The sequence below is a fragment of the Agrilus planipennis genome, unplaced genomic scaffold (genome assembly GCF_000699045.2).
Source record: "Agrilus planipennis isolate EAB-ADULT unplaced genomic scaffold, Apla_2.0 scaffold171, whole genome shotgun sequence".
NCBI classification, from domain to species: Eukaryota; Metazoa; Arthropoda; class Insecta; order Coleoptera; family Buprestidae; genus Agrilus; species Agrilus planipennis.
The window spans coordinates 634,675-653,560 of NW_020438994.1; the positions used below are offsets into that span (position 1 = coordinate 634,675).

At 33.8% G+C, this 18,886-nt stretch overlaps 1 protein-coding gene across 2 annotated transcripts in view; it reads right to left on the reverse strand.

Moving 5' to 3' along the window:
• Positions 1-2,515: 2,515 nt before the first annotated feature.
• LOC108739369 (inactive dipeptidyl peptidase 10) overlaps positions 2,516-18,886 on the reverse strand; it is a 78,222-nt gene continuing 61,851 nt past the window's right edge. For both annotated transcript variants that reach the window (XM_018473250.1, XM_018473249.1), the window contains exons 5-12: positions 18,344-18,555; positions 16,078-16,348; positions 15,871-15,994; positions 7,814-8,043; positions 4,484-5,257; positions 4,258-4,415; positions 3,936-4,147; positions 2,516-3,229 (exon numbers count right to left, since the gene is read on the reverse strand). In XM_018473250.1, coding sequence (XP_018328752.1) covers positions 3,092-3,229; positions 3,936-4,147; positions 4,258-4,415; positions 4,484-5,257; positions 7,814-8,043; positions 15,871-15,994; positions 16,078-16,348; positions 18,344-18,555 — 2,119 coding nt within the window. In that variant the 3' untranslated portion in view covers positions 2,516-3,091. The remainder of the gene's footprint in view (positions 3,230-3,935; positions 4,148-4,257; positions 4,416-4,483; positions 5,258-7,813; positions 8,044-15,870; positions 15,995-16,077; positions 16,349-18,343; positions 18,556-18,886) is intronic.

Here is an 18,886-nt window from a genome sequence, read left to right on the forward strand (position 1 = left end):
CCCTACCATCCCTGCCCGCGCTATCGTCCCGTCATCTAGACATTTATCTTTTTTTATAGCATTCACCTCTCCCGTCTCCACGTCACGGCTATCACTTATTATTAATGACCCCCTGCTTCCTCCACCCCATCACCTTGCTATCAAATAAAGTAATAATTTGTTGCGTTATTAACCCGGTACCTATGTAGTTACATCTGTTGATTAATTTAACGGAATACCTACGAATTATAAGTTTAAGAAAACTAAGGAAATGTTTACAAAACGTAAATAATTCAAAGCAGATATGTCGAAACTGCATGTAGATACATATTAATTTTTTTGTTAAACCAGTCGTCCTAAATTAACAAACAATTATCTCGAAACTTATGTCTTATTTATTTTATGAAATGAAGTTTCAACATATTCGCTTAAAACAATGTGTGCATCGAGAATGAAGTTACAATACTATAAACATTTAACGTAAGTATCAAGTAATATTGCTCCCGTACTTTCTGTTCCTAATAAAGATTTTACTATCCATAATCTCTTGCTACGTGACTGTGTTTACAATAACATTAGATTTATACATTACTTATACGCATTAGGAGATTTCATATTGTCTTACATAAAATATCCAATTAAAATAGTCTTGTTGTTAATAATGATGCTGCGTTTTTATTTCACAAATAAATTTTAAGGCCAGTCGCTTTTTTTAACATTTGCTTTTCACTTTAAAAAGACAAATAAGCTATAACGATTAATTACTTTTAAGATCTACTTAAACACGCATAAAATGTTTCAATTGATATATAAATACGTAATTGAAGTGAAGTAAATTGCTCATATTTAATGTGAAAGCAAAAGTTACATACTAAATAATAAAACGGCAGGGCAGATTATTTACACCCAGTTTAGAATTATTTGGTAATAAAAGGATACAGGTAATGAAGATAAGGAAGAACTTTTTAAGCATATACATATAACCCATGTATCTACAGTTAAACTATCAATTATTACTTAATAACAACTTTCAGTAAACTTTTGAGAAATTAAATTTATTCTATGGAAAATATTACGCCTCATGTACCTACTATTTTCTAATTAAAGAGAACTAACTATATCATGTATAATAATTAAAAATGTTAACGATAATTAAGGTTTGTTTACTACCGAAAGAATTATTTATACTCTTTCTACTCCTTCATTACTATCACAAGATTAAAGATAACGTAGTATTCTACTTGTTAATTAAATACACACCAATTGTAAATATTTTCACGGGATTGTTTATTTATATTTTGGCACTTAAATCACTCGATAGCCCACTAGAGGGTGCTTTTTGAGGAATAAAACATTAGATCAACGTCACAATATTTTGGCAACACGACAAAAAAACGATTGCAACAATTTTAATTAATTAACGCATTTTCCTACTCGTTTTTTTTTTAATTCCATTTTGTGTGAATCAATTTGAATAAAATATAGAATAAATTCAGTTCAAGCAGTCCACCATTTAATTACAAAGTCGATTTAACCGAGATAGACATAACGTTTATGTACTTACATGGCTGACTTTTTATTACGATACTTACAAACTGAAACTACTTCTTCACTTGATGACCTAAAATGATATTACTTAACTTCTTAATGGTGATTTCAGTATGTTGATTTACGTATTCATAAAAATGTACGAAGAAATACAACTAAAAACGGGTATAAAGTGTGTAGAATTTGATTCTCACTATTATAAATTATTTATGATTTCAGTTCGATATCAGTTTTCTTATATTTTTATATTAAAATTGATAAAATTTATATTTACTAATATGAAAAGACTGAGCAACTGATTTAAGTTGCGTGAAAATGTTCCTTCAACATTCTACAGTTAAGGAGTGAAACATACATACGAAAAATGTAGAAATTGTTAGTTTAACTTAATTATAAAAAGTTGAAATAAAAAATAATAATGATAGGTAATTGTGCAGATGATGAGAATTTCGGTCAGAAGGGGAGAGATTGAGGACGACCTTGCACAGCAGCAAAATACTGTTTGTGAGTGAGCATGGAGACGCGGAGACACTGAAGGCAGAAGTGAACAATTGGATATCGGAAAAGAAACTAATGCAACCTTCAATATAGTAATAGAAGTGTTTTCGAATAACAATGGTATAAAAGTCGGGGAGCATCTATAAAAGAAAGAATGTTAGTTATAATGTTTTGACTTGGAACTACCTAAAACATTTTATGACTGATTGAAAATAGCCAATGCAAAATGGATGCCAGAAAAATCTTTAAAATTTAAACTGCCCTGTTCTTTAGTTGTTAAATAAAGTTACGTACTATTTTATTCCCGGCTTAATTCTTTTACTTGATTGACCCTCTGTGTGTTAGGTTGGTTAAGATTAGATTATGTAAAGTAAGGTGAAGTGAGGTGAGGCGATGTGATGTGATGTGATGTGATGTGATGTGAGGTGAGGTGAGGTGAGGTGAGGTGAGGTGAGGTGAGGTGAGGTGAGGTGAGGTCAGGTGAAGTGAGGTGAGGTGAGGTGAGGTGAAGTGAGGTGAGGTGATGTGATATTAGATGAGGTGAGGTGAGGTGAAGTGGTCTCACCTACAAACAGTTTTACGCTTTAAGTTAACAACGTCAAATATGTACCATACTGATTTTAATGGTATGTAGATTTATATCTACCATTAAAATGGCAAGGTGACATAAGATTAGCAAAAATTTTTTCGAAATTTGCTATTAGATTAATACCTCTTAACCTATTTTCAAGGTACTGATTAATGCAAGTGTTACATGTTTTGCAGTAGGTAGGTATAAATTATTATTAATTAGTTATATTATTTTCTTAAAATAAAAATTAGCTATTTTGCGTGCACTTGCAGATTGTCAGGAAAATAAGTTCTGTTGCGTGACTTTTTCAACGCGTACATTTAAATACTGAATTCCTTAACGTCTTCAGCTTACTTCCTTTCTTCATTTAGAATATTTCCGCATTGTTGAGTGGCATTTAAACCACTTTTTTAAAATGTATAATCAAATCACGCCAACTTAAAGGAGTGAAGGAATGATGAATGAATGTTAGTGATATTAAAGATACCAAGTATACTATTCCATGTCGTTCCGTAAACCAGTGTTAAAATCTGTAGGCACCTGCTTTTTAAAACAATCGTCAAGGAATTGATCCATACTTCGGTACAAGTGCTTTTTCACTCCACTTAAACCATGACCTTCATCTGGGTAGATCTTTAAGAAAAAAATTGACAGATGTTAGGTTTTAACTTTTAATACGATCCATTAGTACTTATGAATTAATATTGTATGTATACATAAATATATTAAGTTCACAGATTATGAACTCTGAGAGAAACTGATCACCTTGCATTTACTTTTTTATAAATTCTCAAGTGACGGAAAAAAGTCTTTTTATTCAGTAATATCTCACGAGATAGTTCTGTAGAATCTCCTAATCGATTAATTTCCACAAGATCCGTCCGGATTAATTAGACTCTTCTATTAATTACATACCCTTTATGGATGACGTCTTTCTAATGAGAGCAAATGAGCAATTGTACTCCCTTGAATTTTTAAACAAAATGAAATAACAAACCAAGCGGTGGAAGACTGTGAAAGTTAAAAATATTTTTACGCAATAACACGTACTGCTATAAAGTATCCAATGTATATATTATATTATATATAAATAAATTAACATTTAACTGACCTAGAGAGTCACTAATACAGGGGCAACAAGTTTTGTCTGAATCGCATTTCCGTCGATTCGTTAAAATGTTTCAACTTGTGTATGCATTATTTTTTTTGAAAGACGCAACAACTATTTTTATGTTGGAAGAAAGTGAGAAGAAGTGAAGTAGATATAAAATATCTTTCCCAATAAGTTTGTTTAGTTATGTTTGTTGTGTTGAAATATGAACTTAGAGATAATAAGTACCAATTGCCTAAACAATGTCCCTGAAGATGACAGAGCCTTTATCAAAGTCATCGACTGCTGCAAGTGAACATTATCATCTGCAGTTCCATGAATGAGAAAAAACATTTTATCTTTTAAGAGTCTCGCTTTCTTGCTAACGTCTGCCTCATCGTAGCCTTTGTAATTGTCTGTCACATTTGGAAGACCCATGTATCTCTCCGTGTACGCAGAATCTACAAAACACAAAAATTAGTACAGATCAAACTTTCTATGGGTTGTGTTGCAAAATGCTATTTTTATAATTTCAGTAAATTCATATAAAGATACCAGAAAAAAATAGTACCGTAAAGTTTCCAATTGGTAACGGGTGAAACAGCAATTGCACACTGGAAAACATTTTTTGGATTGGCTAATGCAAGTGCAGCAACGAAACCTCCATAACTCCATCCCCAAACAGCAACACGTTTCTTATCAATAAAATGAAGGGTATCTCTTAAATATCTGCAATCAATCGCTAATTAACTTCAAACACATTGCTGCATAGGAAATTTTAAAACGGGATTACTTACTCTGTTACTTCTAGCTGATCAGATACTTCAATGGTTCCCAATTTGTAATACACTTTATGTAATAATTGCTGCCCCTGTCCACCTGACCCTCTTCCATCAATTTGAGCAATAATAAAATCTTTATTTCCTGCCAAATACGTATTCCAATCTACTCGCCAACGTTCGGTTACTAATTGACTCCCTGGACCCCCATACACCTGAACCACTAAGGGGTACCTTGTTATTTCATCTTCACGAAGTCCTGGTGGTAAAAACAGTCGAACATGTGCTTGATAACCACCAGATATTTGAACGGGAAAGGTTTTAATTTGTGGCTGAGCCATTTTGGAAATTCGTTTTACTAATTGAGAATTATCCTGTAGCGTCAATAATAACTTGGGTTTCGGAATGCTTGTTTTGTATAATTTACTGTTAGGTACGTTTGGGCCTAAGCATTCTATCACAAAGTATGTAGCACCCGGACTAAATATTACATTGTGGTATAAACATGGAGGAGGCGCAGTTTCACTTGGATCTGTTTTTGATTTTTTCTTTTTTGTTGGAGGTGTAGTTATCGTAAGATCATCATAAAGCCAGTCATCATCAACGTGGCGAGTTTTTGAATTGATATACTTGCCATATTCGATATATGGCATTGTTGTAGCAGGAGGCTCTTTGACACAGGTGATACAGAAAGGGGGCGGTAAAGACGCTCCTGTTTTTCGTGGTGGCTCAGAAGTTGCCCGATATAAATGCTGCTGTCCTGGATTATTATCTGGAATTCCAAGAAAGTATCTGAAATACAAAATTTATTTATTTATTAATTTTCAGTATTTAAAATCCGACATCTTGAATATGTACGTCGTTTAGGTTGTAAGTTATTAATATTTATATTACCGGTGATAATCCAAACTCTATAGGTACTTCTAATTGTGAGCTACAGTGATAGATTGTTTATTAGTTTTTTTATTCTATCGCTATGAAATTCACATTTGGAAAATTTTAATTGTTATGTATCGATTGTAAACACCAACTATTTGTAAACAACTTTTAATTAACTAAGTAAGTGTCCATAAAACTTAAATACTAACTTTATATATTTTAGCATTGATAAAGTCTCTGAATAAGGGGCGAAATGTTGGTGTCGGTTCTATAATCAATTAAAACATATTACTACCCTTATTGACCTTGATTTTTTTTCTTTAATAGTCAAGATTTTATTTTTTATTTATGAACAACTTTATAGTTAACACGTTGCTTATCTAAAAATATCAACATTTTAATAATGGTAATTTTGAGATATGAATCGTAATTGTATATATGTAACAATTATTTATTCAAAAGCGTTTTAATTTTGCAGGAGCAAAAGATAAAAAATAGTCGTTGTTAATATAACTTATTATGTACTAAATCATTATCAGAAGAAAAGTGTTGTCAGAGAAGAGAGACTAGTATAATAGACGATCAAAAACTGCAAAAAAGTAGGAAATGGTGCTGTAGTAGTAACGGGCTTTTCTAACTAATTGTAAGTGGTCGGACGAATGTACACACGGCTATTTTTCCGAACAGAGAAACTATCGTCGCCGCGGTTCCAACTCTAACCCACTGTACACTACAACTTACACATTAAACGAAAAGAAAACATCGGTTAGTTTACCGCCGATGGTAATTGTACAGGCGATAGAAATTTTACTGTCATCTGGAACTAGTGCCTTCGTAAACGAATGTGTTTTTGCACAAACATTAGATTTTCTACAAATAAGTCTTCTGCACAAGATTCAAATGAGTTGATTTTTTTTCTTCTCCTTCTCATTCGACGATTGAATAACAACGCTACAAGTCGCTCTTTGTTCATTTCAAACCACACAAGTACCTAATCAATACAATTTTACTGAACTGAGTTGGTTTAAGAAACTACATTGCGAGACTAGTATGCCGGCTTTCGAAACTCTTCTGCCCAGTTCTTACATATTAGCTGAAATTGACTCTGGATTTTTAACCCACGATTGCACTTCTATATTATTTTCCCTTTTCTGGTGTTATCTATTTGACATTGAATGGTTGTAACTTGAGTTGAATTAAATTATATTATCACATCAGGATTTTGACATGCATTTTTAAGTAAGTGATGGAACAACTCAACATGACTAAGCTATTGCAGATTGAAGAACAATACAGGAGAATCTGGTTTAAATTTACATCGGTATCATTTTTATTAATTACAAATTTCAAAGTATCTGTAGATCTCAATTTATAAAGGGCATTTCTGAAATAGATAGCAAGCTTCCAGGAGGTGATAGAGTACTATAAAACAAGAAAATTAAGTAAATATTTAGTGGTCTGGAAGTTCGACATTTTGTAGAAAAACTTATTTGAAAGTAGCGACAAGGGTAAGTCCAGCCCTGGTAACTCATGCAAGGAAATACGACATTACAACGCCTTTTTCAGTCAGCTGGTAATTTGCAGCATCCCTGTTGTTTCGTTTGCATTTTTGTGCTTATGTATTGCTTTTTATTTGTTTGAATAGAATTTTGTGTGATTGACGATGTTTATGTTACAGTCAGCCTGTATTAGCCTTTATTCTCCTAACGTGGTTAGTTTGCATGTAGACAATAGAAGTCAGAACCATAGCGCCGCTGTAGAAAACGAAATCCTTAATTTCATACAAGACAGCCCCCAAAGTAGTGTACGCGAAATATCTTGGAATCTTGACTTCTATGCATTTTACAGTGCAGCGAATTTTAGAGGAAGAGATACTGCAAAATTATTATTTGTTGCGAATGTAAACCTTGGATGAAACTGATTTTAGCCGATGCTTCTTATAGGATGATGTTTAGTTTCTTAGTAACACGGATCTAATTCCACGGAACTTCTTTGAATGGGGTTCTATGAAACAGCGCGCATATCAATCATCAGACAACAGTAAAAATGTCTGATATTTTTGGGCGAATGAGAAATAATTTTGGTAGACGCTTTGAAGCATCTCTTCTATCACGCGATTATGATAATTTCGAAAATTTTTTGTAGTGCACCTATGTACTGTGCGTTTAATAGTATTCCGGGAACCAACAACAGTAACAAGCAGTATGTAGTTGTTGTTTATGTTTACTTTAGAAGTTGGACAAGCGGCATTCTACTTATGTGTAGCTCCTCAGTTCTTATCTAATTTATACATAAAGATTTAGTTGTACTACCACCCACGTTGCCAAATAATGCCCAGGACCGGCTTCGGATTGTATTTTTTTGTAATTTTCATAAAAACTTTTAATTCTTAACTATCATGAGTTAACACCCTTCAAAGCTTGTATCTTATTTCAAAAACACCCTGTCATTTTTTATATGAATACTTACATTACGTCATTTAAATGATCCCACGCTAAAATACGAGTGACTTCAAATTTTCCATGTGTTAGTGGTAGGATTCTTGCTTTTGGAATGTTAACAGAAACGGCATGCTTAAAAAACCCTGCAGGTCCATCACGAACAGGAGCTATTGTAATGTATTTGGAAGTATCTCGACCAAACAGCGGTGAAGTGCCCATATCTACCCATCCTTGTCCAGTTGAAATAATTTTTTGAGTCTATAATTGTTTAAAGTCATAAGTGAGGTGTGTAAACTTATCTCTCTTTTAATAAATAAGTGATTTATAAAGTAAGAAAATGAGTCACTGGAATGTTTAAATAATCAAATATCATAAAAAAAAAATTAATAAACTGCAAGATCCAGAACGGCAATATTAACGAACCAACAAATACCTAATACCTAATTCTAAAAACACACACCTTACTATACCGGGAAGGTAAAGCATTCACCGAATAAGAAAGGTATACATGTTTTTGTTGTCATTTGTTCTTCTCTTTATGTCGCACTAGCGGAAAAGCATAGTTTGATCTATCTGAAAATGCCACCTGCTTCTCTGAAAGCTTTTCTCAACTAACCGAACTTTCAAAATCATTTGAATAAACCATAACACCCCCCTCCCAGAAGCGTTAAAATACATTTATTAGACTTACATTAAATTATTATTTTTGTGGAAAATATTCTTATACTACGTTGTATTTTTCAAATGACGATGCCACCCTTTGATGTTTGCATACAAAAGAACTCGCTACAAGTCTATAAATGTTACATTTTCAATGTATTCTAACAGGTCAATTGAAAAGTCCCCGGCCTAAAGTAGTAAAACACATTTTTTTTTGCAAAATTCTTTTTTTTTATTCAACATAATTCCCTTCAAGGGTGATACACTGATTATAGCGATCCTCCAACTTTTCGATACCATTTTTGTAGTACGATTTGTCCTTTGCTTCAAAATAGGCCTCAGTTTCGGCGATCACCTCTTCATTCGACGAAAATTTTTTCCCAACGAGCATTCTTTTGAGATCTGAGAACAGGAAGTAGTCGCTGGGGGCCAGATCTGGAGAATACGGTGGATGCGGAAGCAATTCGAAGCCCAATTCATGAATTTTTGCCATCGTTTTCACTGACTTGTGAGACGGTGCATTGTCTTGGTGAAGCAGGACTTTCTTTTTCTGCAAATGCGGTCGTTTCTCGGCGATTTCGTCCTTCAAACGGTCCAATAACGCTATGTAATAGTCGCTGTTGATGGTCCTTCCTTTTTCAAGGTAGTCAATGAAAATTATTCCACGCGCATCCCAAAATACAGACGCCATAACCTTGCCAGCCGACTGTTGCGTTTTTGCACGCTTTGGAGCGGGTTCATCGTGTGCAGTCCACTCCGATGACTGTCGATTGGACTTCGGAGTGAAATGATGGAGCCATGTTTCATCCATTGTCACATATCGACGCAAAAACTCGGGTTTATTACGCGTGATCATCTTCAAACACTGCTCTGAATCATCAACTCGTCGTTGTTTTTGGTCAAAAGTGAGCTCGCGCGGCACCCACTTTGCACAGAGCTTTCTCATACCCAAATATTCGTGAATGATGTGATGTATACGTTCCGTTGATATCTGTAGAGTGTCTGCTATTTCATTCAATTTCAATTTACGGTCATTCAAAATCATTTTGTGGATTTTTTTAATGTTTTCGTCCGTAACAGCCTCTTTTGGGCGTCCACTGCGTTCACCGTCTTCGGTGCTCATTTCACCACGTCTAAACTTAGCATACCAATCCTTGATGGTTGATTTTCCTGGGGCAGTGTCCGGAAATTCGTTATCAAGCCAAGTTTTTGCTTCAACTGTATTTTTTCCCTTCAAAAAGCAATATTTTATCAACACGCGAAATTCCTTTTTATCCATTTTTTTCACAATAACAAAAGTTGCTTCACTAAAAATGCTATAATTCACAAACTAATGATCCGACAGCCGTCAAATTTATAGACGCGTCTTTTGAAGGTTAGGACTAACTGAAAATCATATGGATTTAGTTCTGGTGCCGCCATCTATGTGTCAGGCCGGGGACTTTTCAATTGACCCTAGTATTAACACATTTCATAATCCTACTCGTTGATCGCGTTTCACTCAAATAAGTTTACTTTATTAGTCTAAAACGTGTAGCTATTTAGTAATTGTTATTAGTGTTGAGTTAATCCACACTAGATGTGTTTATTGTTTCAGTTTTCTCACTAAAAATGTAATGAACATTATATCCAGTCGATTACGTCAATGAACTTAAAAGCTAGGCGGAAGACTTCAAGTCTGGAAGGCACGCAGGAAAAATATTGATGACCTACATATATATAAGACAGTGACAAATTAAGTTACGAACCGATGGTAGCAGCAAAAGGTGTCAGATAAATACATATAAAGGAAATATATATCTATAGATTAGTTTGGGTTTGAAATGTCGCTTGTGATGATCGAAGCTACCAGAAAAGATAATGCTGACGCATACACTGCTGTAGAAATTAGCTTTCAACATTGTGTGTAATTTTAGGTGAAAATGTAAAAGTAATTGTGGACTAATAATAACCGTTAAACAAGGTGAAGATGTGTACTTGTTGAGGGGCGTAAAACTGCATATGTAATGTATCTTTTTAGGGGGGCGGGTACATTTATAACAATACAACGGATGTTTCTAAAGTTCAAGGAATTGTGCTATAATTAAATTACGCAGAACTTGTAGGCAACGTTATTGGTGCCAGACAAGTCTTGACATGTTTATGCAACTGTCTAGTGCAATATTGTTCAGTCTGACTTAGGTGTTCGACTGATATAAACGCATTTTCATAGCTCTGTTTTTGTAACCATGGAAGACGCAGCAAAATCTCCAAGAGCAATAATTTTTTTTTGGAAAGAAGGTGTGAAAACAACAGAAATTATTCAGGGTCTGCAAGGAGTATTTGGTGACTCTACAGAATCTAAAAGTACTGTTTTATAGTGAATCGATCGTTAGAACATCGCGATCCACACAGTGAGCACCAAACACGTCAGCAAATGAAAGAATCATTAGTCTGTCGAAGACCTACTGAAAGAGAACAGGCGAATTACTATTCGTCAAATTAGCGTGCGCCTTGGAATAGGTATACGACAAGTTTATGACATCTTGCATAATTGTTATGACGAAATGTGGATTCCTTACTTCAATTCTGAGACCAAAAGTCAATCTTAAGGATGGCGCAAACCTGACGAAGGGTATCCACTGAAAGCGTGTGCAGTTCCGTCTGTCGGAAAGGTAATTTTAGTGTATTCTGGGATTGCGAAGGGATTATTTTTATGGATTATCTGGCGAAAGGTACTACAATTGCCTAAACATCCGTTATTGCAACAGGCTGTTTTAAATGATTTATGATGGGAATTGCTCCCACACCCAGCTTATTCCCCAGATCTTGTACCCAGCGATTACCATCTGTTCCCAGATTTGAAAAAACTTTTACGGGGTGTTCGATTTGAAGGTTCAACTGACGTAATAATTAGGTGGACTGAGGAGACACCTATAAAGTTTTTTGAGGACGACTTAAAAAAATTAGTTTACCGTTTGGATAAATGTATTCAGTTAAATAGAGATTATGTTGAAAAACTGTATTGTAATATTGACGAAAATTAACAAAATAGTAAAAATTATAACTAAATCTTAGAACTTTGGAAACATCCTTCGTATATATATATGTCATATATATCCAAGGCCGGGCAATTAAGAAAAACACACTTAAAGAAAACTTTATAATGAACCATAAATTATTATTATATAAAATTATAAAAGAGAAATGTAATTCTAAATTAACTTAATTTACAAATACCTGTTGTTTTTGACAACAATAACTATACGACTATTTCCTTGTTCAATTGTTCCCGTTTCATAAATGAATTTTCTTCTTTCCGTTGGAGGCCTCATTATTTCCATAAATAATTTGGTTGTAACCATGAGGTTTGCACCATTCTTTAACTTTATTATATAGTATAAGCGACTAAACAACTAATGATCACATTTACTGTAGTTTTTTTTTTATTTAGGCATTGCAGTATTGCTTCTGTTTCTTTTTGCAGTCTTCTGTTTCTAATCGACCATCCCCATCGTCGGTCAATCCTCGTTCGGTAGAACACTACTCCAAATCCACCATTAACACAACCTTCACTCCGCTTCATTACCGAGCAGCATGGCCTAGAGGTGCGATTCCGGGTCCGTCAACCTTGGTCTAAGTTTTTCTGTGGTTTCCTTGAATCACCTAGGCAAATGCTGAGGCAGTAATATTCCACAGACTTTCATTCTCTTCTGTCTTCACTTCGCCCGTCTCATATTTCTTAACCACCACCCATCCATTCCTACGATTCCTAAAAGGAGACTGAAAAAGGTCTTCAGTCCTACTTTCCGGCGTAGCCTGGAGGGACGTTCCGCCCACCAGCGTTAGTAGCCGGTGGGAATGAAACACCAAAAAGATTTTTTCCCGCTTCATTAGAGGTCACTTATTTTACCGAAATTTCAACTACTACACGTGTTGTTATACGTTTCTTCGTCGGTATTTTTTTTTGTCGTACGATTAAAAATACATAATTTAACGAAGGTACGCAAACTAAATTGAATATGGTAATATGTTGTAACGGGCCATTTAGCAGATGGATATCTCGTACACGCTTCTACTTTCGACGTGGACTTTTACATTCGTCAATCTCAACGACAACATCCTCGCTTTCTATTTGACCTTCCTAACAAAAATGTTATCCAAATCAATGATACACACTTCCCTGTAGAAGCTAATCGATCGGTTACTGTTTCGGAAGATACTTGCTTTTCGTGGCTAATACTGCATTCGCGCATTGTTTGCTTGAAATCGGAAATTGCATGGGAATTAAACAGTAAATTCGAAGTATTTGTTTCTTCCATGATGTTTAAATTTGTAAACTAAGCATTTTTGGCAACTGTGATAACATTAATAACAGTCATGATTACCTTTTCGGCATACAAATCTGCCGATTACAAGTAGGTAGACTTACGAGCTCATGTACTTTTTATGACTATAACTACTATGACTATCTTTTTTCTGGTATTAACCCATTTTTTTTAGCCATGTTATAGTTGATTCGCGATCCTTCAAGATCTCAGTTAAGGATTTGATGTTTAGAATAGAAGTTATGACGGAAACAAATCTTAAACAATACTAGCCCATTGGAATAAAAACACAACTTACGTTTGAAAGACGGGTAATGGCAGTAAAAAATGAATGAAAAGTTTTAACAATAATACTAGCATACTGGGATGAGAGCAGAACTTCTTAAATGTGAATAATGAATGTAAAAAATAAATGAAAAACGCTTAAACAATAGTACCTTCCTTTTGAGACGCTTGCTTTAGTCGGACTTTGGATGTAACAGAGACAATGCCTTTGCCGTAGGCGTCGATAAAGGTACTACATCCTATGCTTTTTTCCGGATATCTCTACCATATACTCATCATACGTGTAATTTACAACTTTCAAGTTTAATATTTCAAAACAAAGCAAGGGTCGAATTTTTGACAAAAGTAAAATTTTATGTCATTGACGTACTTTATACTTAGGTATATCCTATGCTTTCTTACAAAAAAGTACTCCATCAGTCATCAATAAAGCACATAATACCGATATGTCATAGAACCATTCATGCCACTAGACTACGAATGCTGTTCTGTACTCATGTTCACCTTTTCTAATGGGCGAACACTTGACGGGAAGTTTCGTATTAGCAATAGTGCTCTGCACACTAAAAAGAAATCCTATACAAATTTTCATGCGATTTGGAGATAGTCTGTGTACGGAAGTATATCCCACCCAAATAACAGGTGGAATTCGACATTATAATAAATTGGTACCTACATATGTAAGTTGTGCTTAAACGAAAACCTGATTTGTAGTAATGTAGTAAAGTATGGGAGATACAATTCTGTGCGAAACGTAGTAGCATACGAACTGAGAATTACAAATGTATTTCGCTGTTCGGAATGTTCAATATTTCAAATATTGCCAAATATGCGTGCACATAAAAGAAAGAAGTCAGTTTATGAGAAGTGAAAGAGCAGTTGAAGTAAGAAAAATCATATCAGACAGTAAAAAAGCTGTTGTGGAGAAAAGAAAATGGAATATAATCAAACAACTGTAGAAACACCTTTGATTGATTCAATGATTTTTGTCTGTATATACTGGTACAGACATTGTCACATTAACTGTTTCATCTTCAGGTGACGAACTTATAAAATCATTTTTGAGTGTAGAAAAAAATATAGATAATGTTTTGTTGGAAGTTGTAGACTACTTACATAAAACTGATAAAAGTGAAAAGAAACATTAGACTCAAGTATCAGCCCATTATTGACAAACGAATCGCACCCAGCACCCAACACCTTTGTAAACATACATATATAGGATATTGGAGATCGCAAATATCCTTTTTATCAAGAAATATGAGATTTTATGTAGGTTCCGGCTAAAATTATTGGTGAGGGTATTGAATCAATGCTTCAGTTTGCTTTTGCTATTATTGCAGACTCATTAAATTCTGAATAAATTATCGACAAAACAATACTAATTCCCAATAGTAATTCAACAATAATTAGTATAAATGTCCTAGATGAGAGGAAAATTATTACAGTATAGACTTGCAAGATCCCGAAGAACTTGAGCAACTACCACCTGAACGGTGTTATTCTTTTTTTTACTGTCGTTACTATAGAAGTAAATTTAATAATGTTATTTACATAGAGGTTCTCTAAAGCGTATTTCTTTTTGCATCTATATACACTTTGATCAGTTAGATTTCGTTAATACCGCCCTGTCGTCTTTGCTGGCTTTCACCCTTCGGCGCTTCCTGTGTGATACCGCTAGTGCATTCTCATTGCATCGTTCATATGTGGCTTCCATGTTTGCATATTCTATGTGCAAATACACTGTTTTCCACTTAACATTTTCAAAGTAAACTTATCTTATGGTAACAGCAGTCGAACAGTGACTACCCAATGCAGATTACTAATTAATCGTCATACGTGCAATTGGCTTGTCTGCGTAGCAGCTGTTGCAAAGGTCACGAGGAGGTATGTGTGTTTCGTCAGTTGACGCTTGCAATAACGAAGGGCGATAAGATAACGCAGCAGTCAACCTGTCCAGGCTTCTTAATCATTGACAGCTAATTAATTGGGGTACTTTTTCGAGTCAAATCAATTGAACTGAATCAAAAATTACGTTTGAATAGCGCCGCGATTTTTAGCATAGCCTCATATTTTGACATTATGAACAACTTCTTCGTATAATCTATTTTGATTGGAACCATATTTTACATGAGTGTCATTTAAACGAAATCTTATTTCTTATTTTAAAACAGCCTGTATAATAAATTAAATTTGGATAATACAGACTATCTTGTATTAAAATAGCGAACAAGTTTTGTTTGAAACATTTTTTGATTATACTTACAGTTTGGCCGCAATGAGCATTTTGCCTACTTTTTGGACCATTCTGTATATCTATTGATTAACCTTAGCACCCTGGTAACTACCGTTGTATATCTCCATTAAACGCATTTTTAACGACTCATTACGAAAAATTTCACTAAGGACAGTTTTACAAAGACATAGGACGTAGCCTACACGCTGAGTTTATATTTAAAACTAGAGATACCAAAATATGTAGATACTATGAATGAAATTTTATTTAGGTATAAATGATGTTAAATTTTCACGCTAATAATTACAAAAACAGTTCAGTTTGTCTGTCTACATGTGTATGTCTTACACTGAAATAAATTGCCTTTGAAGTTTCTGTAAACTATGTCTTGTAAGCAATTTGAAAATGTCAATATAGAATGAATAATCTACATTATAAAATTGTTACACTTCTTTGAAGCATACTAAAGGAAATGTCAGGTATCCGTAGGTGGATATATTTTCATCTTAAATCATGATGATCAAAAGAACTTGGTACATTGGGTATTTTAACGAATGTAAAACTATACTCTAAATAATGGAAACATCAAAGACTTACCTCGTGACAAATCCACGTTGGTGTTTTGCAAATCGAAACTATGGACATATTTTGAGGGCGATTTAACCAAACCACGCAAATTTCAGTTAACGTCACCCAAGAAACTGCAGTAAAGTAATAATCTCTGAAATTAAATACCAAATAAAATCAAATAAATATATCTATTAATTGAAAAAACGAATTAGTATTTAACTTAAAATGGCTTACGAGTGAGCAATTTCTTTAGGAGGCTTAACTTCCTTCATTCTTATATTAGATGGATCAGCTAAATCGGCTACTGTAAGGATAACTTCAGGATTCTTGGTTCCAGGTTTTGGGTATCTCAGTGAACGGATCGTTGGGTAAAGATGGTTTTCATCAACAGAACCATACCAAGGAAATTTAACTTCTTGGACCAGACTATCGTTAAACGATCCAAAAACCATCATATGTCCGTCCTTTGACATCCATATAGCGTTATTTGTACCCAGTATTTCCTCTGATTTTACCAAACGAAAAAAATATACAACTTTTGGCACAAATTATGAAATTTGAAAATTGGCAGAAGCCTTTAGAAAGAAAAGTTGATGAGAATTAAAGAATAGTTACATGTATGTATGTCGATTGTTGAAATTATGATTTTGTATACTTCTTCATACTTTTGCCCCATATGAGTGAATACTCATGCAAGCACATTAACGATAATACAATTCTAATGAATGTTGCCGTATAAATGACATGTTTGTTAGTTTTGCACTGTATGTCAAATGTTAGTTTGAAAATCAAAAACAGAAATTCGCCGGCGACTTTAAGTTTGGAAGAAATAATTTTAAATATGAGAGATAATGCACATTTAAAATTTCCAAAATATTCTGACCTTAGTCGTCAGTCCTAAGACTGGTTGAACATGCACGTCCACTTTTTCCTATCCTGAGTGAATCTTCGCATTTTTTAAACTAGGACATCCAACACCCTTAACTATTTGTGAACAGTAATCTAATCTAGGTCTATCTATACTCCCCTTAACTCCTGTTGCTGCTTATAATATGTCTCTACCTAGCTCTTCATGCTTGAGAAGGTGTCTCAACAAACTATCTCGCCTATTGTTCATTGTTCATTTCAGGCCTTTTCTACTTCATGGTTTGCCTAATAAAAATACTAATATCTTTTATTTACTTTGTAGTCTTGAGAAAGTTCGATAACATAAGGCAAAACTTTGAATAACTTTTGGCTGTGATTATATTTTGATAAGAACTTAAAAATACGAACGAATATAAGTTTAATTAAAAGAAAAATAATGATGTCGAATAAAATTCTGATTCAAAAAAGAAAATAATCGCATATAATTTTAATTAATGTTGCCAAATATAATTTTAATTTAATAATTAAAGTGATGTCGAATACATTTTTAATTGAGGAAATTAAATGTTGAGCATCATTTAAATTTAACGAACATGGACCTAACGCCCACCTCAATAATCCACATTATTCACTGCTGACCAGATAGGCATAACACTGAAAAGAGTTGAGTTTCACATTTGTAGTTGTCTGAATAGTGATCTGTATCCTCTTTAACCACGTCTCTCCTAGCATTCCTTCTTGTCCCACAGAATTACTTTTTGACAATGCCTTTATATCTTTTATGACTTTTCCCATTTTGTCCATTTTTATGTTGTCTTCACCTCTTTCTCTATCATTAATAATCCCTATTTTATATTCTTTTACAAACCTTTCACCTGTTCTCCCAAAGTTTTTTTAAAATATCCTAACCATTCTTGATCGCTAAATTTATCTCTTATAGTCAAAGTCTTTTTTCATATAAGTTCCCTATCCTCCAAAAGTCATTTGTGCTCTTTGCTTCTTTGAATCCTGCTATTATCTGTTCACTATATGTTTTGCTTTGTATCTTTTTCTTTTACAAAACTCCTACTATATTTTTCTCTTTCAACATTTTTCATACCACCATGTTTCACACCTCTTACACCCACCTTTACCTTCTTTCATTATCATACATTCCTTCATTATCTCTTTCATGTACCTCCAGTTTGCCACCTTTTCAACTTTTTCTTTTATTGTCTTTCTCTCTATATTCCTTCACAACACTTTTTGACCAGTCGTTCACTTCTTTACATTCATACCCATTCATTTCCACTTCCTCGACTCTTCTTTCAATACTATTTCTAAAGGTAAACGATCTGAACTTATTCCTTTATTTTAAAACTTGAGTGACTGTGAAGATACACTTATGTAAAAAGAATCATCACAAATATTTATTTAAAAACAATACAGACGTCATTTTAGTCATTAACTGGTCTGCATAATACATACAATATTGTACTTATTGCACTGAAAATAACTACTTCTTTACTTAGTGGTTAAAGTGTACCTAAAGCTGTACTTTTTTTAAACAAATATTTCTGAAGTTTGTGGCGATGTTTTTTATTCAAAAAATATTGAACGAATTGAGTTTTTTGTACGACAGAAATAAACCTACCTTCGTATAACCAGTCCGGTATACCGTTACTAAGAATTCCTGGAACTGCATTTTTGGTTATTCGGTACGCGTTGTGTGAAGTTGGTGCTGGCCGATAATAAATATCGTAGTTGTATACCATTACCAAACTGTGACCACGTGGTGTCCAAGTTGCATATAGGAGAAAAGGGTGATCTGCACTGTGAGGATACGGCCGAACAGGATAACTGTTACTGATTAGAAATAAGAAAGAATATAGTTTCATGTACTGAAATGATACGCATGGTACATCCGTAGTACCTGAAGATCTCTTTTACCCATTGTTACTAAGCTATTTACCTAAGCAAATAAATACATTAGATCTACACATACTGAAGTTATTTGAATGCAATTAAATATAGACGTATAAAGACCGACTTCAATTCATTGCTTATACAATTATCATGAGGTCGTCAGTCCTAAAAGTCGTTGGACAAATATACAAACTTATTTTATTACTCCTAATTTTCTACCTTTAGAAGCAGAATATATTCTTAAAATTAAAAAAAGAAACGCCCTTTAAGA